Source organism: Salvia miltiorrhiza, chromosome 8, assembly GCF_028751815.1.
Source record: "Salvia miltiorrhiza cultivar Shanhuang (shh) chromosome 8, IMPLAD_Smil_shh, whole genome shotgun sequence".
NCBI classification, from domain to species: domain Eukaryota; kingdom Viridiplantae; phylum Streptophyta; class Magnoliopsida; order Lamiales; family Lamiaceae; genus Salvia; species Salvia miltiorrhiza.
Genome location: NC_080394.1, coordinates 15,030,157 through 15,058,051, shown reverse-complemented (window position 1 = coordinate 15,058,051; position 27,895 = coordinate 15,030,157). Strand labels below are relative to the sequence as shown.

General features: G+C 33.1%; 4 protein-coding genes across 5 annotated transcripts; 1 reads left to right on the top strand and 3 right to left on the bottom strand.

Moving 5' to 3' along the window:
* Positions 1–63: 63 nt before the first annotated feature.
* Positions 64–3,647, bottom strand: LOC131001329 (selenium-binding protein 1-like). The gene is made up of 6 exons (XM_057927692.1): positions 3,110–3,647; positions 2,430–2,625; positions 1,987–2,214; positions 1,533–1,764; positions 1,053–1,433; positions 64–497 (listed from the first exon to the last, which is right to left on the bottom strand). Exons 1-6 carry the CDS (start codon positions 3,246–3,248, stop codon positions 216–218), a joined length of 1,458 nt encoding a protein of 485 aa, XP_057783675.1. The 5' UTR covers positions 3,249–3,647; the 3' UTR covers positions 64–215.
* Positions 3,648–15,151: 11,504 nt separating this feature from the next.
* On the top strand, positions 15,152–15,782 carry LOC131001328 (protein RALF-like 32). Its single transcript, XM_057927691.1, has one exon. The coding sequence runs from the start codon at positions 15,233–15,235 to the stop codon at positions 15,584–15,586; it is 354 nt and encodes a 117-aa protein (XP_057783674.1). The 5' UTR covers positions 15,152–15,232; the 3' UTR covers positions 15,587–15,782.
* Positions 15,783–16,269: 487 nt separating this feature from the next.
* Positions 16,270–19,132, bottom strand: LOC131001327 (uncharacterized). Its single transcript, XM_057927690.1, has 8 exons — positions 18,659–19,132; positions 18,481–18,543; positions 18,077–18,143; positions 17,775–17,875; positions 17,333–17,377; positions 16,968–17,246; positions 16,780–16,882; positions 16,270–16,580 (listed from the first exon to the last, which is right to left on the bottom strand). Exons 1-8 carry the CDS (start codon positions 18,803–18,805, stop codon positions 16,474–16,476), a joined length of 912 nt encoding a protein of 303 aa, XP_057783673.1. The 5' UTR covers positions 18,806–19,132; the 3' UTR covers positions 16,270–16,473.
* Positions 19,133–21,404: 2,272 nt separating this feature from the next.
* Positions 21,405–25,075, bottom strand: LOC131001326 (heat stress transcription factor A-5). 2 transcript variants are annotated; one of them, XM_057927688.1, is made up of 3 exons: positions 24,459–25,075; positions 21,995–23,186; positions 21,405–21,517 (listed from the first exon to the last, which is right to left on the bottom strand). In XM_057927688.1, exons 1-3 carry the CDS (start codon positions 24,690–24,692, stop codon positions 21,420–21,422), a joined length of 1,524 nt encoding a protein of 507 aa, XP_057783671.1. In that variant the 5' UTR covers positions 24,693–25,075; the 3' UTR covers positions 21,405–21,419. The 2 variants fall into 2 exon arrangements, with proteins under 2 accessions (XP_057783671.1, XP_057783672.1); XM_057927689.1 differs by lacking the exon at positions 21,405–21,517 and adding an exon at positions 21,526–21,766.
* Positions 25,076–27,895: the final 2,820 nt, after the last annotated feature.

The following is a 27,895-nucleotide window of genomic DNA, read 5'->3' as shown; positions in this document are numbered from 1 at the left end:
AATTAAAAAAAAAAAAAATCATTAATCAGCCCAACAATATACTGTAACAACAAACCATAAAGCGGATGATAACCAGCAAAAACGCTATAATTAAATGAAGTTTGATGAAAACACAAATATGGCTGCACTTATTTTTCTAGATACAATCACATCACATTTGGGTGGTGCAACCAGTATTAAGCATGTCCAGAAAAGAAAAAGAGTATTTGCAAAGCTCAAATCCAGATGTCGGAAGTGCAATCTCCACCGGGATACCTCATTTCATGCGCGAGGGAGGGGCCATCCGGCTCAGCTCCAAAGTCCACGAAGAACCTAGGGTTGATCTTGAGACCTCCTCCCTCCGTGTCCACATCAATCTGGAGCATGTGGCCGCCTTTCTCCACAAGCTCCGGGTAAAACTGACGGTCCCAAGTGCTGAACAACGAGTTTGTAACGTACAGCCGCTTCCCGTCCAAGCTCAGCTGTATCATCTGCGGCCCTCCTCTTAGTTGATGCCCCTACATTGTTGAAAATGTTCAGTATGAGTGCATGCAATGAGATGAGGCTACACCTGAGCTACTCGGGTCTCGAGCGCATTTAGTGGAGCTTGTTGTCTAAATCAATCAAACTTGAGTTTCACTTTCACAGTTGACACCATTCAGTGAGCAAACTCGTTAAGTGAACTACTCCGCTTGTAAGCATAAATTTATGAACTTGGTATGACTTATTCTTTCATACTTTTATTAGTAGGAGTAATAACTATATCAAATATCTAGTTAACTTTATTTATTATAATGAAATAATAAAAATATTATAATAATTGTTTTTTTTATAAAATGTGATTAATATTCAAATTTAAATCTTATTTAGAAAGTTCGTTTAGGCTTGAATAAGTTCATGAGCCTTCGAAGAAATGTCCTATAAATAAAGCTCGGGTTTGACTTGATAGTAAACAAGTCGAGCTTGAGCTTAGCATTGCTTAGGCTCGGCTCAGCTCGATTATACCCCTGTCTGATAATCTATAGACCTCACATTTCATTGACATACTTTGTTCAGAACGAAAAGAGGTGTACCTGAACTTCTGGTACGTCGGTCTGATATGTCGTGCCATCTTCAGCCTCCACCACCACAGGACTTCCTTTCTGGACGGAACCTCCAACCCATACCTGGCCTACCAATTGCGGATTTGCAGGATCTTGGATGTTATATTGTCTGATGTCTCCATGAAGCCAGTTGGCGAGGTAGAGGAAACGGTCATCAAGAGATATGAGGAAATCAGTTATAAGACCAGGCATCTCCGGTAGAATCCAATTCTGCACCTTGAGTGGCTTCACTGATATAGCTACCTCGTGACCCCAAGTCTCATCCGGCTTCTTGAAAAACCTTACCATATTGCTCGTCAAAGCACACCCCACGAAGCCGGTATCCTTGGCTGGATCATGCAAGAAACGTATCTGTGGATAGATCATCAGAAACACATGTTTAAAGATCACCATAGCATATTGCATCCGACAATGTTACATAAAATAATAATGTAGCGTACTAGTACTAACCTCCAAAGGTAGGAGGCCAGTATTTCCAAGATCCAATGTCTGTTTCAGCTCTCCCCCGGGCCAGCTGTAGACGTGCAAATGTCTCCCATATAAACCATCAGAAACGTGCTCAAGGTTGAAACCTTTGGTAAAAGCAGCAGGAGCTCCCCATGAGGTGCTGATCATGGTCTTGTGTCGAGGCTGGTACCAGAAATCATAGCCGTAAAGGGGGCTGTGCCCTGGTTTCTCCCACCTATCGTAAAATTAGGAGCATTCATATTTGTTAATTTCATAGCCTTCTAAAAACAGAATTGAACCACACGACTAGCTTCCAGAGGTAAGAAAAGTAATGAAGTAGTTATTGCTCACTCAATGCAGCCATATAAGGTCGCAGTTCAGCAATCACAATCATTCAGACAAACTACGGATTACAATATTCCTTCCAAATCCACGAGCAGATATAAACTTAGTATACCTTCCTTTGACATTAAAATCCGAGTCCAGGAGTAGAAATCCATTTCCTTCAGCATTTCCATCTTTATCTCCAAGGCACGACACCATGATATCACCAGACGCGAGGCAGTGAGCTGTGTGCGGATATGCCAACCCCGTTTTCTCTATTATATCCTTGGGATCAACGACTTTATGTAAAGATGGAGCCCTCGGATCCTTTTGAGTATCAACAGCATATATGCGCCCAGACCTGAGATAAGAGCATCAAGTTACAAGGATTGGAACAAATTAAGCAAGCAAAGAGATGATAGGTATCTAATAATTTGACATTGGTAAGATTACTTCCATGAGTAGAAATGAAATGGACAACCAGACGATGTGTCTACGAACAACTTGAACAACCCATCCCTTGTACACGATTACTATTAGTACAACGAGTCAAACTTACAAAAATACGGTGCTTACACTAGTGAAGGCAGGACAAGATAGCGACGTGCAGCTGATGAATCTCCATGGCAAGAGCTGCAAGCATTCCATCCAGAGTGGTGCAGTTCGTCTCCGAGGCAAGGCATGGGCAGCCTGTGGATGACTTTAGAATACGTTGGCGAATTCGGATCAATATCCACAGTAGCAAGGTAATCCGGCTTCTCCTTTCCAGTTCCTATTAACATCAAAGCCACCAATGTTTCCAAAAAGTAATCAGGATCAGCATCAATAAAGAATTTATCCCAATTTTTTGCTAACTCTTTTACAGTGTTTCAATTGATAATCCCCTTGAAAATCTAAGCATAAGCCACTGATGCATTTTTCTTTTCAATTTCAGCTAATTATCCACTATGAAAAATACATTAAATATAGAAATCAGCATACCACATTAATAAATTAAACTTCTAAGTGTAAATTCTTGTTAATTGCTGATAGATCAGACACAATCTGTTTCACTAGACCCCCATCACTAATCCTATGATAAGCATCTCCTAAAATTTTCCTTTCTATTATTGGTTGTAATTCCAGCCCTCAATCACAAAGAAACAAACATTCAATCACCAAAAGAAAAGGAAAAAATAATGACAAAACTACACATCAATATAAAGATGAAGAAATTCAATAAGAAAGGGGGGGAAAAGCAGAAACTAAAAATTTACCAGTATATATACAAGTGACATAGATTAGAGTTTCCTTGGGGCCAGACATGGCTTCAAGCGGAGTAGCGTAGCCTGGTCCCTTCTTACAGCACCCATTTTCCACCTTTGCATGCTGCAACACAGCCATATCTGTAGCCATCTCTCTCTCTCTCTCTTATCTTGCTCTTGCAGTCTTGCTGCTGAATTTAAGCAGCGCCCAGATCCCAAACGGCCAAACTACTCCAAAAGATAACGCCTTTTTTTATTTTCAGAGTGTTCACCAGTTGTGTGATGGCACGCAAGGCAAGTCGTCCTCGTAGGCATGGGCGAGAAGCAATGGATTATTACAAATCTGCCAAATAAATTTGTCAAGTTCGACAAAGCAAAGGTGTCTAGGTACACTGTATGTTTTTTTTTATCTACCGATAGGCGATAGTTTTTATCTTGGTATTGCAATTTTCTTGGGACTGCCTATTTTTTTTTTTTTTTTTTTTTAGGATAAGGGACTGCGTACTTATTGCTTCATCATGTCCGACTTCATTTACATTAGCTTTAGCGACGGACATATACTCCCTCCCTTTACCCCAATTTATATTTTTTTTCGTTCATCAATTCGTGTACTAGGAGAAGGTGATACGATATTTTTTTAAAAAATATATTATTTATTCGTGTACTAGGAGAAGGTGATACGACTTTGAAGAAAAAATAATTTATTTGTTAAAAAAATAATTACTAAAAATAGATAGGATATGAATTGGTGGACGGACCAAAATGACAAAACGAATTGGTGGACGGAGAGAGTAATAAAATAAAAGAGAAAAAAATAACTTTTTTTTGAGGATATATTTGTCCAAAAAATAAGAAAAAAAATAAAGATTGATAATTATTTGTGAGATACAATGATATTTGATGTAAATAATGAGTTATGTGATTATAGTTGTTATATGTTGACTTTCCATTCTTAGAGGTGGCTTATTGAATTAGGACGTTCAAATAAAAAAATATGTCCTTGAATTGGGATGGAGGGAATATAAGATCTTAAAAATAACCCCACAAAATTATGTTCTTGTGTCTGATAATAAGTTTAATGTTATATATACAACATTAAAAAATATAAAATGCAATGTAAATACAATACTAATTAATAAAATTCTCGTTAGTTCATACTCGAAGTCGGGGCTTCGCTCTATCCTTGATTAGTTTGTTTGTTGATAATAGATTCTTATATACACCACAATCATATTTGTTAAAAATTTATATTCCCTCCATCTTGTAAAAATAGTCATAAAAAAATGACGCATGTTTTAAAAAAAATGGAGAAACAGTTCCATTATATGGTCGAATAGATAAATAAATTAATATATTGAGAAGAATCTATTATAGAATAATGTCCATAAATATAATATGACTATTTTTTGTGGACACCAAAAATAAAATTGTGACTATTTTTACAAGATGAATGCAGTATCTCGACATTAATGCAAAAAATTGATAGTATATGATATATATGTATATTTAATTTTATATCTCATCTTTTAGATATGAAATAGTTATACCATATAAAATATTTGTTTATTATTAACTATTTAAATATATCACATCTTATTTAATACTCTAAAGTAAATGAGTTCTATTTATTTGACAACACTTATCATATGATGGTAGGGTATGGTAAGATTAAAGATAGTTTGGCGGTAGGGAATTAATAATTTTGACTGCGGTATCCTAGTTGCCTTCTATATGAACTATCTAATTAGCTTTATTTCCTTTTTGTGAATACAAAAAATCGATTTTAAAACCAATTTCGCACGCACAAAGTCGATTTAATTAAGTAAAGTATATATGGTGGTATAAATATAATCAGCCAAATAATGTATGGCCAAAATATCAGTTTTCTACCAAAATTTAAACTTATATAGATGCTAACGAAAGTATTTTTATAACCGATGAAAATGACGAATAGGATATTAAAGGTGGCATTTGAGAAATAAGAAATTGTTGATGGACGCATGCATTATGGTTTGTATCATTATTATTGACGCCAATTCACTTGTATAATTACCATTAGCATTTAGTGAACTTGACCGAAACGAAGTGATTTGAATTATGTGAAGAAATTTTGCTTCAAAAAAAAAAATTATGTGAAGAAATTTCACAATCACATATGGGGTCTAAAAAGTCAAGCTGAAGATAAATATAAATGTGGAATACTTGTGTGGTTAGAATTGTGAGGTATATCCTCTCAAAAAAAAAAAATGTTTCACTTGAAAATTTTAACTTAATAAAATGATGACATCCAGAATAGGAATCCTTATACCCACTTAATTGAGATTGTTTCAAGTGTGACTAAAATTTAAATAATGTATACCAATAAATTAATCCACGAAAAGCAATCAATTCAAATGTCAATTCATTTTTTAGAAAAGATATTCTTCAACTAAATGTTATAAATAAATAAAATACATGTCTATGCCCAATCTATCTATATATATATAATAGCAAAATAAATCATATCCTACGCGGCGCCGTATAATCACTCTGTTTTAATTTTCTTCAATTTTCATTCATTCTTATTTTTTTCTGAATTTTTAATCAATTTTCATATCTAAAAAAGATTTATATTTGTATTTTATTTTATTATATAATATTAGTTTAAGTTTATCACATCATACAAATTAATATGTATATATATAATACGTTTATATATAGATGTATTTACTTAAATAATTAACTATATATATATATATGTATATATATATATATATAGCGAGATCACATTTTAAAATATGAAATAAGAGCAATTTTTAATGTATGAATTTTATGTAGAACACGTATGAATTTGCTGTATAAAGGTATGAATTGTGAAATATAAATTTTTGCTATCTTTGAGATTCGAACTCAGGACCATAAATCCATCCAACAGTATTACGAATCAACCGTAGATTTTGATGATCTAAAGGCTGAAAATGATTCTTATTTTATATCTTAAGAAATGCTCTTATTTTAACCCTTCCATATATATATATATATGATTGAATATGATTTCAAATTTGACGATGTTGTTTAAAGTTTGAGACGAGATTATTCTCATAACTTAATTATAGTTTCATAAATTCTAGACAAAATGATACTCACAAGTAAGTTATAATCTTCAAGTTCCATACAAGATGATGCTCAAAATTCAGATGTGGTATTTCAAACTCCAAATAATATAGTTTTCAAAATTTTGACGTTCAAATGTCATATGTGGTCTTTAGAGCTTCATATGATTATCTGGTCTTATTAGGTCCATATGAGATGATACTCAGATGACACATGTTTAGTTAAATTATTTCTTATCCGTCAAATTTAAAAAATTTGAACAAACTTAATACTCCCTCCGTTCCCCAAACATCTTCTTAAGAGAGGATGACACAAGTTAGTTTTACTAAAAGTTATTTATTTATTTGATAAGTGGAGAATAGGTCCCACAAAAAGTGAAATTATAAGAGTGATAGTGATAGTGGAGAACGAGTCCCACAAAAAAATGAAATTATAAGAATAATAATTAGTGAAATTGTTTCCAAAAACAGGTTAGGAAGATGTTTTGGGGACGAACCACGATAGAAAAAAAAATGTTTGAGGGATGAAGAGAGTAAATATTATCGATACACGATTAACAGCAGATGCGACACATCAATCGTACATCATAAATTTACATGTTTTTTCTTCTAAAATATATCTTCAATCCCACTTCTACTTTTTATAAACTTCATCAAATGAATATTTATATAAAAATATATTTCTATTATCACAACCTATATTTAATTGGCGAAAGTGATTAAGATTAATATTATTTCAAATATTGTATTACTAATTTAATTTGATCATATCAAATTAATTAAAGAAATAATTTATATATAAACTATTTTATATGCTATAGTAATAAAAATAATATAAAATAATTATAAATGATGACATAAAATAATTCTCGTCGAATTTCGACGGGTTACACGGTAGTTTGAGAAATAAGAAATTGTTGATGGACGCATGCATTATGGTTTGTATCATTATTATTGACGCTAATTCACTTGTATAATTACCATTAGCATTTAGTGAACTTGACCGAAACGAAGTGATTTGAATTATGTGAAGAAATTTCACATATGGGGTCTAAAAAGTCAAGCTGAAGATATATAAATGTGGAATACTTGTGTGGTTAGAATTGTAAGGTATATCCTCTCAAAAAAAAAACAAGAATTGTGGGGTATATGTTTAGAAGCAATTATGAGATCATTCCACGCTACTATTTCCGTTATCCGAAATACAAATAGGTTTCTTTATGTTTTTTAAGGAAGGATAATTAATGAGCAACTATTATTGATCCTCTTTATAATAGAAAAAAAAAACACAACAAAACGAAATAACTAAAAAATCACAAAAAATATTAACAGAAAAACGTAAATAAACAAACGTTTATGATATTGAGCCCTATATTATAGAAATTTCTTTGTTTTGAATTTCTATTAGTATAAATTTTTACTACAGATTATTCAATCATATATGATAAATATATATAGCATAATGATGTGTAATTTAATTTAGTAATAAAGAGGTTCACGAAATTTAAAATAAAGCGCATTAAATTATAAAGATTATAAAAATTACATTACAATTAGAGTATTCTAATTCAGAGAATTAGAATAAATTATGCTTTTATATTATTTTGAATTGTAGTTTTTATTTTCATTCATTTAAATAGACTTGTTTACATATTATTAAAACTAAATAAATAAAAAAAGAAGTATTCTAAATTTTTCAGCTGGAGATGCTCGATTCATATGATTGTAAATCTAATTGGTCAAAATAATCCTATTAAATCAATTTGGAAAAATAAAATAAAAGATGTGTGTGTATTAACTTCGTAAATATTGAACATTCATTTCATAGCATGCATAATAAATCCTACTAGCAAGCAAGGTATTGCGGGAAATTGTCAAAGAAGTTTTGAGTAAATTTCTTTCTTTTAAGTTGGACAGTTTCATTGAGATGCGAATTATTATGTAACGTTTCATGGACTGAGCCTCGAGATTTTGTATTGTGTTTGGGGTTATTATTAGAAAATAGTCCAAATTTTTAATTTATGGTATGTGGTTCAATTTATAGTTTGAGTCAAAAAATTTAACTGAGGAGTGACATGGCTCGTTTCGAAGCTGATTTGACAATAAAAAAAGAATTACAATATATGTATATATATATTTTTAATCTCCACATCAATTTCCAAACGTCTAATTTTAAATTAGATTAAAATTTGAACTCTTAAGCGAATGAAAATTTGACCGAACTAAACAATGTAAATAAGTTCAATTGTAGTTTTTACAAATTCAGATTAAAAAATTACCATGATGTCAAAATTCGGACTATTTTTTAATAATAACCTTTGCTTTAATATTCTTGTTCTTAATGGTATTTGATATTGTGTTGAAAAATAAAATCAAATCTTACTACCAGTAGAATTTCACTCCATAGAACTCGTTGTCACTATTTTTGGTGCACACGGAATAAACCCACATTTCTATGCAATAATCTGCAGATCATAGCTAGGACAAGTGGTTTCATTGTCTTGCCTGTTATAATTAAAAATTTCATTTTATATACAGTAAAAGCTCTATAAATTAATGACTTTGGAACTTAAAAAATTTATTAATTTAGAGCATTATATAATTAATAATTTATTAATTTATAGAGTGTTTTGTTAATAAATCACCATGGTTTTAATAAATTTTGGAGAGTGTTTTTGAGACTTTTGGGTAGTGTCTGAAAGAGTGGGGCGGGAATTGGGCTAAGCAACTCTTTGACACTTTTTTCCACAGATTTCCGGCCATCGATATATTCTGTTGGCATCAAGTTTTTGTGGAGAGTTGAGCATTGGCTTCTCGCGCTCGTATACTCTCTTTGGGCTTCTCAACGAGTTTTGGTGACATTAACCTCAAGTCTTGGGTCCTATTTGTTTTTGTTTGGGTCCTCTTTGTTTTTGCTAGGTTCCCTTTCTTTACTACGTTATAGGTGTGATGATTAGTCCGAAATTTAGGTTCTGGCCTTTGCATAGTCACAGCCTTTCGGGGTTGGATGATGGCAAATGCCGGGTGATGGCTAGTCTAAAACTCAGCTTTCTGCTTTCTTTTTTGTTTTGCTTGAGTCGTTGATTTGTTTCTGTTTTACTATTTTTATCCGTTTTCGGCATTCCTTTCAGATATACACTCTTTTTTCTTCTTAAAGTTTTTCCCTTTAGGCTTATTTTCAGTAGGTTTTAGTGAGGTCTGACCCTTAATTTGCGTATTGTGCTTTCAAGAATTTTCTAGGTTTTTTTTTTTCTTTCTTTATAAAATCTCTATTTAGTAAGATTGTTTTCTTAATTTTAGAAATAACAATTTTAGATAAAAATATGTAAAGACAAATAGAGATAATGTTTCAATTTAGTGTATTTGAATTAAATAAATTCATGTATCTATCCATTCATTATAACTAATGATGATCAAGTCGGTGGTGGAGATATATAGGGTTTAGCAATTCAATTCATGTATCTATCCATTCATTATCACTAATGATGATCAAGTCGGTGGTGGAGATATATAGGGTTTAATTAGCCCACCTCCAAATTTTCATAGTTATTATATTTTTTTATTTTATAACATGTAAATTGAATTCAGAGAGAGGGGTAACATTGAATCGTTGAAAGATGAGTAATGAATGATAGTTTAGTTGTGTATAGTTAGAAGGATCAACAATTGATAACAAGAGAATCTTGCAATGTTTTCAATTAATGAATACACGTTAAAATCAATTGTCATTATTTTCTCAAATTGAAATAACTAGGTCGCTAATTGTCTATTTTTAGATTAAATGTAATGTATTAGAACTATTAAATGTATGAAATATTATTCGTTTTATTACTATTATACTTATTTTTTTATAAATAAATAATAAAAAGTGAACTGTAAGAATTGTAAAAAAAAAAACCAAAAACTAAGAGCGCTGCCCATAATTCAACAAGTTCAATCCCTCGTCTCCAATTGAAAATTCTTGCTAAAAATGGTTCACACTACTTGAAACAATCACAAAAAAGAAAGTATTAAAAGCGACAACAACTCTTCACAATTTTTTATTGCAATTGAAGAAACTCAACCTCAGAACTTTATACATGCAATTAGAAAAGTTAGGGATGAAATTTCATCTAAACACAAGCTAATATTTTTTATAAGTTACTATAGTATTCTAATTGTAATATTTTAAGAATTTATAATTTATAATATTAACGAGACCTATATATTTATAAATGAATTCTCTAAAAATTATTATCTTATTAAAATGGATGATTTTTTGAATTGGCCCAAGCAGTGGCGGAGCTACAGCTTAAGTAAGTGGGGCAATTGCCCCCTCAATTTTTTTTAATATAGCTAAAGTATTCATATATATATATATATGTATAATTATAAAAAAAAAAATTCTTGCCCCACCAAAATTTTGAAAAAAAAGGGACAAAGTTTTTGCCTCCTAATCTTTAGGGGCCTAGCTCCTCCCCTGGGCCCAAGTCAGACCAAAGAAAGTTTTTAGCTTATAAAATTTATGAATTTATTTAATATTATGTAAAATAAATTTTACGGTATTTATAAAATACAATACTTAATACTTACATAACGATGATAAATTATAATTCAATTAATAAATATTTTTCTCTCTGTTTCAAAAAAAAAAAAAAATCTCTAAACGGTGGTTCGAACATCCAAAACCAAAAGGTAACATGCTAGTAATTTTTTAAATTTTTTGACAAGAAAATAATTGCGCTGTGGTATTGGAGTGAAGATGCACATGCGATGATAGAGGTGGCGGATGAGGTTTAGTTGTGTAAAAGCATGCTAAAATATTAAGTTATCCTAATAGATTGAACCCAACTTGAATCATAACTTTTTAAGAAAAAGTTATTTCAAAACCATTTTGTGTAATAAAATTATCATCGCATAATATATGATGCTGTGCCGGATTTCAGGCGTCCAAAAAGCTAATGATCACATCTTAAATTATTTACACTGTGAGTTCTATTTTGTTGTTTTGTCAGACAGTCATATTTATGCTACGCAAATATATTCATGTAATCAAGTATATATATGACATGTCATCACGATAAAAAATGAGCAAATATATAAAATGAGAAAAAATACTAATAGTTAAATTATTCCTAATATCTACATAACTCAACTCATAGTCCAACCCAACCTAAAGAAACAAAAGAAAACTTCTCAACATATAAAATTAAGGTGAGTCAATACGCAAGTTCTTAAGCAAAAATTAACATGGCACGAATTCCTGAGCAAACATCAGCAGCAACCAATAGTAGCTCATGTCTCTCACTCTTGATCAATATGACAATTCCCCATTATTCCAATAAGTGACTGAGTTCCAATCCTAAGTCCATTAAGATTATACTTGGATATAAAAATGAATTGTATGAAATGCTAAAAAAAATTGACTCGAGAGTTCTCGCCCTCGCCCAGTACGCCTACTTTCAGACATCATACTTCAGCAAATTCAAGCCCCCACCCCACCAAATAACAATTTCTAGATCTACCATGTTCTCATGCTCAGAATTTTATAGTTCGCTTTGCTCTTGTCTCATCTAATTCGTCGGAGCCTTCTTAGTTTGTGGTGCTGCTATTTTGAAGGACGAAGTCATTTCATCTTTTGGACGAACGCCTTACCATGAGCATATAGGAGTGTATCTCGTCTTATAGATGACTCTTTGACTCGACTTTGAGTTTGTTCTAATTTATATTTCAATGCAATTTTTCAGTTTTTCTATTTTAATCTTTTATTAATGTATTTATTTTATGTCCGTACGATAAAGCAGCTCACTAATTTTTGGTTTAAATTTTTTTATGCGGTGGTAAATAGTATACATAGACTCGTAACCATTGAACAATAAATTAAAATAATACAACTCGATCAACCAGACGCATAATTTAAAATTATTTGATGCTTATAATCGAGCCATTAGTATCCTTAGTATTTGACAATTTTGTTCATGGGTGGGCAATATGTTAAGCCCATATTTGTTTGCTACTTCCAATTGGGGGTGGGGGCTTAAGGGGAAGCAAAGAAAATGGCTACTCCGTATTATCTTATAATCAACAAAAGATAATATTAAATATTATAGAAATAGTTTTTCCATCAAAAAAATATTCTATTATATTTAGAATTGGGTATGTAAATCATAAATTGGGGCCGCTGTATTTAGAATTATAGCAGTACCACAGCACATATAAAATAAAATGACTTTTCTTTTTTGAAAAATAAAATAAAATAAAAATGATTTCCATGAGAAGGTTCTACTAATTTTGTTGGGCGCACTCAAAGGCAATTATGGAGGTGCCTATCCACAAACTCATTCAATTGTCAAAACATATCATTCAAATGCTCACTCGTTTTTTTTTTTTTTTTTTTTGAATTACACTCGTTTTTTTTAAGCAAGTGTTTTGTTGACTTTTTTTGTATTCAATTTTGAGAGACTTACAGACCACTCATATATGTATAAATGATCAAATGAGAATGGTTAAATATAGTGAAAAAAAATTAATCTAGAGTATGAGATATATAAATTTTATGGTTAATATCTATTTAAGTTAATTATTATTTTTATTTAATGTTAATGTTACGTTTGTAAAGTTTTATATATCATAACCATGAATTCTTCAATTGAAGAGATTTTACTTGTTTAATTATGGAAACATGTCGTCCAAAAATATTTCCTATAACAAAAAATTAAATCTTTAATGTGTTCCTAATTTTTATAGCATATGCGTGTCTTATGCATTTTTTATTCGTTATTATAAATTATGAACATATTATTTTTTTAGAATCATATTTTATTATATATTATTGATATAATTCGTGTCATTGTTCATGAAATCGTAGTTATTGTTGATTTCAAGTATTTAGAATTTAGCAGTATAATTTTTTGTTCATAAGGATAAATCGTAGTCTTTGTGCATTTCGAATCTTTAAAATTTCAAAGAAATTAAGAGCAAATAAAACTCGAATAAAAGGTAAATTGAGGAGTAGGTATTTTACCTTATTAGTGTTGATTCTTTTCCGTCTCAGTGGGTAGACCAAATTTTATAACTTGATTAAAGCCTTCAAAAAAAATTATCTAAAGCTTAGATTTTAAATTAAAGGTGATCTCATTATAACTCAACTAAATATATATACATTACATATATTGATACACGAAATAAATAGAAAAAGTGCCAGAAAATGCCTCAAAGTTTCAACATCTATCTATATCTATATCTATATCTCTATATATAAGAACCAATAAAATTACTGCATCTGCTATAGAAATTAATGCATCCGCTATTAAATTTAATGCATCCGAAAAAAATAATTTTTTTGCTCCCTTCAGGATTCGAACCCTGCACCTGCATCCATCCACCAAGATGATGCATCCACCGTAGATCTTGATGATCGAATGGCTTAAAATGGTTCTCCGTTCTTATTTTATTAGTGGTTCTTATTTGAACCTCTCCCTATATATATATATATATATATATATATATATATATATATATATATATATATATAAAAGCTCAACCATTAACATAAATAGTAAGTTATATATTCCCCCCAAAATCACTTTAATATTTTTAGAAACTATATAGATAATTTTCTATATCTATATATCTATATATATATATAGAAGCACAACCACTTTCAAAAATAGTAGTAATTCATATGTTCCAGCCAAAAATCACCTTACTATTTATGAATATAATTTTTTATTTCTAATTTTTTTATTCATTTCGTCTACTCTAGATTATACATATATTTGTTTGTTATAATTTTTTCTATTGATATAATTTATCACATTTTCATAGTTTTTTCAAAATAAAATGTATGCAATTTCAGTAAATTTAAATGATGTGCTAATACAAAATTAAACTCTTCAATTTACTTTTATTTTTTATTTTTAAAGAAAAATCGATAATGGTTCTCCAATAAATGATTTTCCAATAAGTCATTTTCATAGTTTCTATGTTGTATTATTATTTTATCTAAATCCAAATTTTAAAATTAAACTATATATTCACTAAAAATAAAAAAGTGTATTAAATATAATATATTAACACTCACATGCACACGCGCGTGCGCGCGCGCGCGCACACACACACACACACATATATATATATATTAGTACGGTATATATTTCAGTATAAATTTTGTATAAGTTATTTTTAATATAATGTGTATATATTATATCATCTTTAATTTTGCCATGTATGGTTTTGATTTGGACGAAATTAAAATTAAGTGTATTTATATCACAACTTTATATAGTTAAAAAAAAATATCAAAATTCACTAATAATTTGTGGATTTACAGTCAATTAACGCCTCAAAAAAATATGCTGTGAAATCCAAATCAGTAAAAAAGTAACTAAACGTTCCAAAAACCCTTTCAAGACTAATAGAAAATCTGAAAGAAAAATATCTATATATTTTGGTGGAAATTTTAAATAGATAATAATAATCATTAGATAAAAAGATTTTGTCAAGATCTTAGTCGATTATTTGATAAGCCTCAAACTATAAGACGGTTTCATTTTCATTTTAATGCTGCTATCCTTATTAGAGCTATTTTATATAAAAATATAAGTAATTTATAGAATTTTATTTTTTAAATATAATATTCTAAAAATATAATTTTTTTTACTATTTTAATTAAATAGGTATCATTGTGTATCGCACGGAAATAATATTAGTTTATTTTATATCAGCGTCAAAATGTCTATGTGGCCATGAGGACACAGTGAGAGTAGATATTCAATGTTACATTCAAACAGCCACTTAGACATTTCAAAGCTAGAAAATTAATCTCCTGACATTTTCTTAATAAAATATTGAAACATCGTGTACCAATTTGATAAAAATTAATAAAAAAATATGACATTATTGAAAAAAAGTCCAAAGACTGTGACATTTTTTTGTATTTTCACAATAAAATATTATGTAATAGTTTTTGTTTAGGTGAAGTGCTCATAGTGTGTCTTCCACTATCCCAACTTTATAAGCTTTGCTGAATCTCAGTGCTGCTGAAAACTCTCAAGTAAAACTAATGGAAGCAATGCACATTACCTTCCTTTTTCATGTCTTCTTCCTATTCCTTACCCTCACTCCTCCGATCAACGCCGCTTCCTTCAACGGAACGGTGCCCTCGCCATCGCCATGCATAGGTTCCATTGCTGAATGCAGCAAAGACTTGGAGATGCTGATGGAATCAGATATCAGCAGAAGGTTTCTTGGGCAGAAGAAATACATCTCACCCGGAGCTCTCAAACCTGACCAGCCCGTCTGCAATGGCGGAGCAGCTGGCCAGCCTTACTCCCGAGGCAGCGGCTGCCTCCCCGAGCCCTCTAATCCTTACCACAGGGGCTGCTCCAGATACTACCGCTGCAGGGATGATGCATGATCCTTCTCAACCGCCCTCTCGTGCTTTTTTCTTTTTTCTTTCTTTTTTCTTTCTTTCGTTTTCCTTCTACTTGTATTTCACACTTGCAAAACAGAAAACCTTGTGCAATAATCTATGTAACTTTAATGGATAGCTCATGAAAATTGCACTGCAAAGCGAATTTTGAAGAGATAAATAAATGTTTTTTTCTTTTTTCTTTCTTTCGTTATAATCTATGTAACTTTAATGGATAGCTCATGAAAATTGCACTGCAAAGCGAATTTTGAAGAGATAAATAAATGTTTTTTTCTTTTTTCTTTCTTCGTTTTCCTCCTCGTTATATTCACACTTGCAAAACAAAAAACCTATGTAACTTTAATGGATAGTTCCTCCTCGTTATATTCACACTTGCAAAACAAAAAACCTTGAAAACCTTGTGCAATAATCTATGTAATTTTAATGGATAGTTCCTTTAATGGATAGCTCATGAAAATTGCATGAAGAATCTATGTAACTTTAATGGATAGCTCATGAAAATTGCATGAAGAGACAAATAAATGCTTTTTTCTTTTTTCTTTCTTCGTTTTCCTCCTCGTTATATTTCACACTTGCAAAACAGAATGCAAAACAGAAAACCTTGTGCAATAATCTATGTAACTTTAATGGATAGCTTATGAAAATTGCACTGCAAACTGCAAAGGGAATTTTGAAGAGACAAATAAAATGAAAGACATCCATTGCACAATCTGGTGTTGGATCAACATAAATTAGGCCACGAGTAACTATAGAAGACGGTATCCATGAAGAAATTAAAAAGGAAATACAATACTTAAAACTTGCAGAAATCACAAATGAGGCTGCACCAATTATCTGAGGTGTATATTACAGTAGGCTCGAAACCAGCTGAATTATGCGCTGCTCTGTACTGTAAACTCATTGAGTTGAAGCCTCCAGACCTCTCGAACATTGGATGAACCATCTGCAACCTCCGCAACCAGGGAAGAGGCAAGAATACCTGTAGAGGTTCGTATTAGTCTGAGTTTACAATTACTATCCGTGCTTGAAATGAAACAAATAAAACCAGGCTACATCAGAGAAATCTTGACAATCACTATAGTGTTTTTCTTTTAATATTTTTAGGGAAGAAAAATCTTGACAATCAACAAAGAAAATCATTAATCAACAGAGCCCACCAATGTCTTAGAATAGCTCACCATCTTTTTCGACGAGAGAGAGAAATCGCCTCGATCCTCCACCAACCCCAAAATAATATTTCTTTGCTGCCATGTATACAACTCCATGGGGACTACTCAGGCACTGGTGAAAGGAAATGAAGGGTGCTTGCTCTTAGAAAGAGAAGCAATAACATAGAAAAGAATAAACAAAAAGACCAAAATTGAACCTTCTTTATAAGTTTGTACAGATTAGGCAGTGCAGAAATCGAGTAAACCGTCTCTGCCATAAGAATGACATCGTAACCAGCTGCCTGATCCAGAATCGAGTGCACTTCACCCCAGTCACCAGAGAAGAACCGAGTCTCAGACTCAGTGCTAATGCCGCCTTCCTTTACATCAGCAGACAAATACTGAGGATTTTCCTTGATATTTGCAGTAACATTGGGAATGGTGAGGCACCGAAGGACTTCTGCGTTGAAGTCCTGGAAATGCACAGCTGCTGCGGCCTAATGCAGCAAAAGCAATGTCGTGAAATCACTGGTCCATGAGGCAAATCTAATTAAATTCAAAATGTCAGTGCACCTTTACTTACCTTTTGGCAAGCAAATATACCGGGAAGTCCATGACCGCATCCAAGCTGATAGATGAAGTGAAGTAAGCATGAAAGGGAACTCAAACACAAATCTACTATAATGAGTCAGCCATCACATAACCTACTTCAGTTATATATCAAAGTCCAGTTTTTAACAAGAAGAAACCAAAGCTTCGAACTCCATTTAAAACTTTTCAGTCTATTAATCTCTTATGCATATCCACCAAGGATTGAAAAATATAGAGAAGGTGTATAAAATAGGAACTAGGTAAAAATACATTTATCTTGAAATTTCTTCTCCTATCTCTACTTTGATGGATATCTCCTACACAAACAAAATATGTTCATCTTTGAACCTATCGGTAAAAATATCAGATAATAGGTTACAGCATAAGTATACACAGTAAAGACTGTTGAATCACCTTAGCATTAAAGGCCCCACCTCAAGAACTCGCTTCCCAGTGAAAGACAACCTCCCGTTCTGCATCTCTGAGCTAAGGGCTGCAATTAAATCTAGTGAGCCCTCCCATAGTTTCAACCCTCCTGCACCCATCCACAAAACATCAGTCTCTCAACATGCCCGCCGCATGTTAGGAGTATAAACTCCTAAACGCTTCAAAAAGTATAAGAAAGGAATGGGCCAAACGCATATCAAGAACGATATATATATTCATTAGTATGCATAAAGGCCTGCATAGAGGAAGATAGTCACATATCATAGATCAATCTAGAAACTATACCAACCTTCATATTTACCAGGTACTAAATCTGAGTTGGAAAGTGCAAACACCTCCTCAGTGCTTACCCTCCCCTGCAAGAATATCATTCAATTCAGTTAAATCTACACTATCCAAAGCTACATTACCCTCCAAAAAAACCAAGGAAAAAAAAAAAAAAAAAACACACACACACACACACTATCTAATGCTACATAAACTATAAAAGTGAAATTAAGAAAACCCTCCTTCCCTATTTCACTCCAACAACTAAGGAAATCACAATCCCAATCCCCCACGAGAAAGGCAAGAAAGACAACAACAAAATCGTTCCTTTTACATAAAACCTAATAAAAAAATTTAATCTTAGAGCTTCACAGTTCACAATCAACTAATTATCAAATAAAGATAGTAAATATAACTGTTATTCACCTTAAGAAGAGTAATTCCAGCAACATTCACAGGCTCCATAGAGCACTTCACATCTGCTGAAACCTGCAGTTCAGATTCCATACAAGTCGGTAACTTTCCCCACCAAAATCTTCACACAGTTGATCACAAAGTATATCTTTTTTTTCAAATATAAATGTGTGTTTGTATAGAGAAGTACCTCTGAGGGAAGAAATTCGAGGCATGGCGGCGGGGGAGGGAGGGGCTTTTCGGGGAAGTCTAAGAAACTCAACCCAGAAGGGGGTTTGTCGTCGAAGAGACGAAAGATTGCTTCTTTTGGTGTATCGTTTGATTTGGCCGACTCCATTGCTGTTCACTGATGTTTGTTCGTGTTTCACAGTTTAGTTTTAAGGTTTGTTGAAACTTCAAGCAATGGGCCTTCGTGAGTTGGGCGTTCCAAGCATCATATCAATTTCAACCCAGAACTTTGAAGCTTATGAAACACTAATTACCAGCTCAATTTGGTATTGGTATCGTGAATTAATTTCTTTGAGCAAAATTCCTTTTTATAGAAAGTTATTGGTTCAAATCAATTCAAGATATGATTTTTAACTTGTATTTTTGAAAAGAAAAAATAGGGAAATTGTATCGTGCTTCGTGAATTAGGACCATCTGAATCTGCTAGATGGGATGAAACAATTTTTTAGGGAAGCTGGGATGAAACAATTAGATAGACTCATAGACTTACGGAGTAATATTTTTTTGTAGGATAAACAAAAAATTTAAAGGACTGCATAAGGGTTTATTCGAACTTAACACATTTAACTATATTCATTAACCACTCTACCAACATATAACATATATATATAGAGAGTGTGATTTTAAAAAGAACTGTATTATTTGTGAGAATGTGAGAACCATTAAATTTAATGCATTCATTGGAAAAATTAATACATTCGCTGTTAAAATTAATGCACTCAAAAAAATAAAAACAAAAATTACTCACTTGAGAATTTGAACTCAGGATCTGCATTCATCTAATAAGATGATGCATCCACTGTATTAAATTTTAATGAATACATCTAATAAGGTGGATGCATCATCTTGTTGGATGAATGCAGATCCTGAGTTCGAATCCTGAAGGGAACATTTTTTTTTTCATTTTTTTGAGTGCATTAATTTTAACAGCGAATGCATTAAATTTGATGGTTATATATATATATATATATATATATATATATATATATATATAAAGAGAGAGTTTTCAATTTCAAATCAATTTCAAAATTGAGTGGCAATTTTGTAGTTAGAATAATTGAAGGATTATTTATAAGCTATACATTTTTTTTCTTTAAATTCTTATTTTTCTATTTTTATTTATTTTTTAAAATTATGAAATTAGACTAATTATAAAATATTTGATATGCATATCAAATTAAAGATCATGACAAGAGCTTTAATTTGATATATGCTATGTAAATATTGAATTTAAAACATAAAAATTATATTTATTTAAAGATTAAAACTTAAGAAAATTCTCTCTCCCCTCTCCTCTCTTCTTTGACTAAATGTATTTTTTTTTCAATTATCTTTTAACTTATAGTATTGTTTTCTTTTTTCACAATATTATTTTTTATTAATATGAATTATTCTTTATTGTCTTTATATTAAACTAAAATATATTTATCTTAAATCATAGTATTTTTTAATTATATTTAGAATTTTTATATAATAATCAATTTTATATATAATAAAATATAAAAATATTTTCTGTGCATTGCACGAGTGCAAATGCTAGTATATATATATATATATATATATATATATATATATATATATATATATATATATAGGGTAGGGTTAATATAAAAACCCCTCTTAAGATGAAAACTAGGAACCAATTTAAAGCCATTGATTTAAATAAAATAGAGGGCTGAGATTAAACTACAGATGCACAATTTCGATTGCATAGATGCACAGTTTCAATTGCATAGCTGCACAATTTCGATTTGCTTGAGTATTTTGCATTGTTGGTTTCAATTGCATAAATTGCATATTTTTAAGTGCACAGTAAAATATAATAGATGCACAGTTTCTTTTGTTGACTAAATCCTAACCATTAGATCTAATATTTAAAAGGTCAAGATTAGGTTCCTAGTTCTTATTTTAACAGAGGTTTTTATTAGAACCTCTTCCTATATATATATATATATATATATATATATAAAAAACAACTCTAATTAGTTGAAATACAATAGTATAAATTATTAAAATTGTAAACGCCCTTCATGCAGAAACTGCACCGAAATAGAGTTGGCTTTATCTTTGCACCCTCCAACATAGAACTCATTTTTTTTTTTGAGGGAATCCAACATAGAACTCTAATAAAACGATAAAACTTTGTTTCTTTTAATTTATTTGATAAAAAAGGAATGTATGGTCGAACTCTTTAAAAAGAACAATAAGGAGTTGGAATTAAACTGCTCATTTTGAAATTAAACCTGTTCAATTTTGAAATTAAACCTGTTCAATTATTTTCCGTAATTCTCTTTGCAATGTGTTTTTTATGTTGATATGCCTGAAACTAAATAGAATAAGTCCATATTTGGTTGGGCTTTTTTGGAGCTCGAAAAGAAATTCAATTAATTGAATTTATTATTTGCTATTTAATTAAAAAAATGAGTTAACTATTGCCCTTACTTGAGGGTAACACAATCACTCAATTTGCTACCCTCAAAATAGAGGAGAAACAAAAGAAAGAAAATCTTTTACAAGTGATTTTTTTTTCATTATTGAACCAAACACTCAATAAAAGTAATTATTATTGTTACTATTCTTCCCATTATTTGATTTCATTCTCTTTCCATTCCTCTACTTGAACCAAACGAACACTAAGTGAGCTTGCCAAGTGATAAATTGTAATTGAGCTCGAAGGCTAAAATTAGCCTTTCTTTTGTTAGTTTCAAAGATGAGAAGAATATTTAGGCGTTCAAATCTGAATACCAGTATTTGTATTTCTTTTTTCCCATGCCACTACTTTTAAGCATTTGATTTCGCATATGACTAATATCTATCTCACCTGAAAAAAGTGGGATACGAGTAATGAATTTTCTTTTTGTTAGTACATTAAAATACATACGAGAAGCATTTATTAGTGTTATCACGGCCACAAAATCACAATTTCTCATTCTAAATTTCAAATTATATTGCAATGCATCATACGAGTAATCACACAAGCTGACACTCTCTTTTAACTCCAGTCAGTTCCAACTTGTATCTTGATTCTTCAAGTCCAAAATCTTGAAGTCCAATTGAACTGTATTGCATTCTTAAAATCGAACAACACAAATTGGTACGATGGAATGATCGTTCATAAATTTATTCCTAATCACATGATTGAATGGAGAATATATCGAGGTTTATACATCACGAGCATATGATCCTATGAGGCAGATTTAAATACACAAAACTAACAATAACATTATGAGTTTCCATAAATCACAACAGATCCATGCAAAGCAATGAAGTCATTTCTAGAGTGTAAGATGTTCCATACCTTTGGTGTTTCTTGCTACTGCTTTGACTGATTTCTTCTCTTCTTGTTCGTCGTAAGGGTTTGCCCTAAGACTAGAGCTGGCCTCTTCAGTATCCGAGCAGCCAGGTCTTTCAGTCAAGAATTGCTCCCAGAACACATCATTCACCCGTTTCTGCTCCGTTGCAGGCCCCTGCTTGTTAGCATCGGGTGAGGAAGATAAAGCCTGAGCCTCATCCAGACGCGTTCTACCAGCTGGAGATGTCCGATGGCCAGCATCAATAATGTCGCTGTTAGGCCGTGATGAGGTACACATATCCGAACTTGATTGAGGCATCACAATGGAGTTCTGGCTCTTGTTGAGCTCCAGAGGAGACGAAGCAAGAGAGAGGTTCAACAGGCAGGATAGGTGACCATCACCTTCGTCATTCGAAGTCAGGCTATGATGCAAGGAGTGCAGTTTCGGGCTCTCGGGTCCCACTTTGCACGACAAAGATGAATCCATCTGTAGGTCTAAAGAAGCCCCAGTATCTGATAGCTCTAACGTTTCAGGGGGGCATATGAAACCTGCCGTTCTCATATGCACATCTCTTGGCCATCCCTCGATTCTCCCTTGAGGACTTACCCCATCTTCATTCGAGCTCTGTGTGCTATGTGAAAGCAAGTTGACATCCGAAACAGCAGTCGATAATTCCAGCCTGAGCTTATTGCAGAAGTCTTGGTCTGTACAATCGAATTCCGGCCTGCAGCTGCTTTGATTGTCTACTGAAACAGTCTCCTGAATTGACTGGACATCATCATCTGCCTGGGGGAGTCTCCTCTTCTTATTATACGCTGAAAAATCCATCGATTCGAGCTTATGAGCAAGGCGTTCGACAAACTCAGGATTTCGAATTGACTTATTCAGGTAGCTTAATAGTTTTTCCTGTCTCTGCTCCATGCTACCTATACGCTGAGTTAAGTCTTCCAACTGTACCTTAGCTGCAGACTGCTGCTCCTTGAATCCCAACAAATTTCCTTCTAGAGCAGCCTTCTCACGCGACAACTTGTCAATTTCTTCCTCATATGTCGCTCTTTCAGGATCAACCGAACCTTGAGGCTGACTGTGGCTGTGAATAGGCTTTCTACGATGAATATTCTTAAGAAGATGCTTCTGATCCTTCACAAATTCATCATTAGCAAACTCCCATCTCTCAGGATCAATCTTCCTGAATCCCTACAACCAAAAATATCTCTTTTATAGGTTAGCAACCGTGGTTATCTGATGATATAATTCAATTATCTGAAAATGTAAGTGTCCACTTGAATTTCATGAAGAATTCCTTCATACATTTATTAACTACTTCAGTTTTTCGCTTTCAGAACTAAAAGGGAAACCTATTCTCCAAAAAAAAGACGAGAAACGAGAAGCATACAATGAAGTTGTTCAGCAATAATGCATAAATTCCCAATATATACTATACAGCCAAAATCACCATATGATATATATCGTCTTGTGTTGAGACATACAATTAACATCCCACAAGTCAATAGGAAGGTAGTAATCAATTGTTTCTTAGCCAGTTTTTTTATTTATTTTAATTGCTGTTCTTTTATCAAGCTTCGAGGTTCATGATCCTTCATACACACATTATACATAAAACATTTTCTGTCATAAACCAGCCAGGCTGAGTTATCACTTTTCTCTGGAAATATATATGATAGCACAATATGCAACGGGGCCACCATAGTTGCTCGCTGTAGACACATTCACAAGGCGTTTTGAAAAAAACTCTGCTACACCATAAAACAAGAACTAAACATAAGAAAATCGAGAAATAGATCATGGTGTCGCCATCCACAAACTTCATCAGAAAAAAATGCTGACAACCACAATTAAATTCAAATTCATCACACATGATGGCACAGCTCAATCTCCACCAACAAACATGATCATCAAAATTCAAATACTCCCTCCGTCCCATGAAGCAAGACATAGTTCCTTTCAGCACAGAAATTAAGAAATTGGTATTTTGAGTGTTAAGTGTGGTAGGTGAAAAAGTGAATAAATAATAAATTTTTTGCTATTTTTAGAAACTGGCTTCGTGGGACAGAGCAAAAAGGAAATTTGGTCTTGCTTCATGGGACGGAGGGAGTAATAATTTTAAGGGTTAATAGCCAGAAAATACGCGAACTTTCATCGGAATTGCATATTGCACACGACCTCAAAAATAGCCTCATAATACACCACCTTTTAATTTAGTCGCAAATTGCACCTTTGAAGTACCCAATCGTGATGCAATTTGCGACTAAATTAAAAGGTGGTGTATTATGGGGCTATTTTTGAAGGTCGTGTGCAATATGCAATTCCGATGAAAGTTCGTGTATTTTCTGGCTATTAACCCTAATTTTAATCCCAAAATAGTAAGCGTTCAAAACAAAACCCTAATTCAACAATTCAACGGAAAACTGATCACCATAACAGTTCAATTGATCGAGAAATACATACGTAGGTGTTAAGCTGGCGGATGAAGCTGGAGAAATTGTTGTGCTTGAAGTAAGAAGGGAGGAGGACGCGGGCGAATTCCGGTGGATTCCAGACCACGAAGCTCTTCCTGCTCCCGCTCCATGAGACGATCGCATCCGTCGACGAGTCGTCCACCATCTCATACGTTTTCAGCAGGAAAGGTGCCGGACCGCCGCCGCCTCCCGTTGCCATGCCACCGGAAGCTCCTCCGTCCATTAGAGGCAACAATTGGGAATTCTGATTGACTATGTGGTTGACTGGATTTTTGAAGGATACGGAAATTGGAGTTGTTGTGGTTTACGCGTGTAAACGAAAAAGAATTCTTTAATCTTCAAACTATAGTAGTAGGAGTAGTAATTAATTACTCTTTCCGTTGTCAAAAAAAATTAATTATTCTTTCCCGAATAAAGCTTTCATCGAATCATCCGTGGTTTTTCTCAAAAAAAAAAAGAAGCTTTCATCGGTGGTTGACCTGACCCCCAACTGAAGAAACCAAATGTACCAAACCCATTTCATCTCAGCCGCCCATTTTCGATCTTAAACCAACGACAGCATCCCAGCCGTTGATTTGGCTCCATAACTATAACATATGTTACGTGATTGCCGGTTACAACACTGCAGATTTCAGTCTGTTTTCTGCTTCATTCTTGCTTAAACTAGCCCGGCCCTTTTTGTCACGATCTACTCCCTAACTAGAAGATTTAAATTATAGACGTGAAATATCACGCGGCTCAATCGATAAGAGGCTTTTTTCAATCATTAAGTATTTAAGTTAGGATTCGAATTATCGTAGAGAAAAATGGGGAATCATTTGAAAAAGATGAGAAAAAAAGAGTTACAATATTATATATATACATCAACTTTAGAAGTATATATAGGAGGTTTCAAGCATGGGTGTGCAAAAATCGAGCCGAATCCAAAAAATCGATTGAAACCAATCATTTTCAGTTCAGTTTGATTCGATTCGAAAATATAAAGGCCGGTTCTCGGTTCGACTTTCTTAAGGAAGAATCAATCAATTGTCAATTCGATTTCGATTTTCCTATTTTAGATAGGTTGGTTTCGGTTTCTTTGTTTCTCTCGTCCCCTCACGCAGTCACGCTCACACACGCCTCTTTACTTCCTCTCTCACTCACACACGCTTCTTTGCTTCATCTCAGGCCAGCCAGCGCTCGTTTACCCTCCGTCGAATGGTCGACCTCCTCTCTTCTCCGCCACATGGCCAGCTTCGCCCTCCTTTATCCCCCTTCGGTAAGGCCAGTCATAACGTGGCCAACGGCTACCTCGCCTTCCTCTTAGCCTGTTCACCAACCTACGCCTCCCATCTTGCTCCTGCACATTGCCAATTTCTGCGCTTCCCTTCCCTCATGCGCCTCTCCATTTTCCTTCACCACAGACCTTGCCATCCTCGCTGAAAACAAATTTTGTTAAAAGAATAAATAAAAAATACATAGGGTTCGATCGGTTTGGGAAACCAATCGATTTTTCTAGTTCGGTTTAGGATCGGTTTTCCCATAATGGTCGGTTGGTTCAGTTTTAATTTTTCCATCGTCGATTCGATTTCAATTTATAGAAAAATGGTTCGGTTGGTTCAATTATGAACCGATGCACACCCCTAGTTTCAAGTTACTATACTTCTCTAATCAATAAGTTTAGGACATGTTTGGTAGGCATCATTAAGCCTATATTGCTTACATATTGTTGGAAAATTAGCTAATAAATAGCTATACAATCATAATTAATAATGGTTCATTGAGATTTGTTGAGATTAATTGGTATATTTTGAATCTACGTTTCATGTACATTCATTTAGTATATTTATTAGTTCATTTTTGAGTTGAGATGAATGTGCTATTTTAATGCCTAAAGTTTACAACTTAGAACATGAAAAATATGAATATCTCACATTGGAAAAATAAAGTAATATCAAACTATTTATAAGTATTATCTAATTAGAAGGAAACAATCAAGTATGCACCATTGTAGTGCACCCTAATGGGCTTTAGTGTTAGTCATTTTATGGCTAGCTAACACTTTCCAAGTTTAAGCACATGCACGTGCTTGTCTTAATGGGCACTTTAAGGCGCACTTTACACTTTGTGCGTATTGTCGCGGGGAACAATGAGGAGCCTTTAGTTTTGCCAAAGTGACTCGTGGAAGTGGCTTGGTGGTCCAGACGGTTCAATCGTGGCTCGCGTTAGTCCTAGTTCAATGTAGCTCACATGTAACATGGCAGCGGCGCAGATGTGGCGATAAAGTGGTGGCAGTTAGAGTGTGTCTGGCACATGGTTCACTGAACCAAAGTGTATGCATCATTGCGAGGAGCATTGAAGAGCCTTTAGTTTTGGCAAAGTGACTCGTGGAGATGGCTTGGTGGTTCGAACGGTTTGATCGTGGCTCGCACTTGTCCAAGTGCAGTGTGGTTCTCACGTCACGTGGCAACTTCTCGTAGTTATTATAGCCGTTAAGTCTTAAGATAATTACTCAGTCCCGAATATTCAGTAGTTCCCCAAATATACGAGTTGTAGTGCAACTTCTCGTAGTTGTTATAATTGTTGTATCTTAGAGACATATATTGTAGAACTACGTGCACTATTGCGCATCATTTTATCTTTCGGAGATAGTGTCCAACCCTAGCCTCAACTCTAGTTGTTTATTTCTTTTTTTATCGCATTTTCCACACACCCAATTAACAATCACAAGACAGATTTTCGTGTAGAAAAATGACGAAAACCAATAGCAACGTTAGTCACGTCCCAAATGCGGTTTCTAGTGGCAACACTTCGAACGCCCTTGATCATGCCGAAAAGCTAGAGAAATCCTCAGGTTCTGAATTTAAGCATTGGAAATCTAAAATATTGTTTTACCTTACTACTCCCAATTTGCCTCATTTTTTGAATAAGTCACCTCCAATTGTGGGGGAAGACGAGACTGTTGAGCAACGATACACTGCGCTGGATGCATGACATCACATCACATTAACATTCCATTTCACAACTACGCACTGAATGAGCTAGACAACAGACTTTACAGTGTCTACTCTAGTGCCAAGTCATCAAAAGAACTGTGAAATTCTTTGGAGACGAAATACAAGACTGAAATGTCATCTTACAGAAGTTTATTTTCAGTCCTTCTTGGACTACAAAATGGTGGACAACAAATTTGTCCTCGAACAAGTACAAGAGCTCCAACTAATCCTTTATGACATCATTGTCAAAATGTATGAATCTATCTGAATTATTTCAGGTTGCCGCAAAGATCGAAAAATTGCCACCAATGTAGAGGGACCTCAAGAACTACTCAAATACAAATGTAAAGAGATGTGACTTGAAGACCTCATTGTACGTTTGAGGATCGAATAAGACAATCGAAAGGCAAACAACAAGTCGAATGAATCATTGGTGGAAGCAAATGTAAAT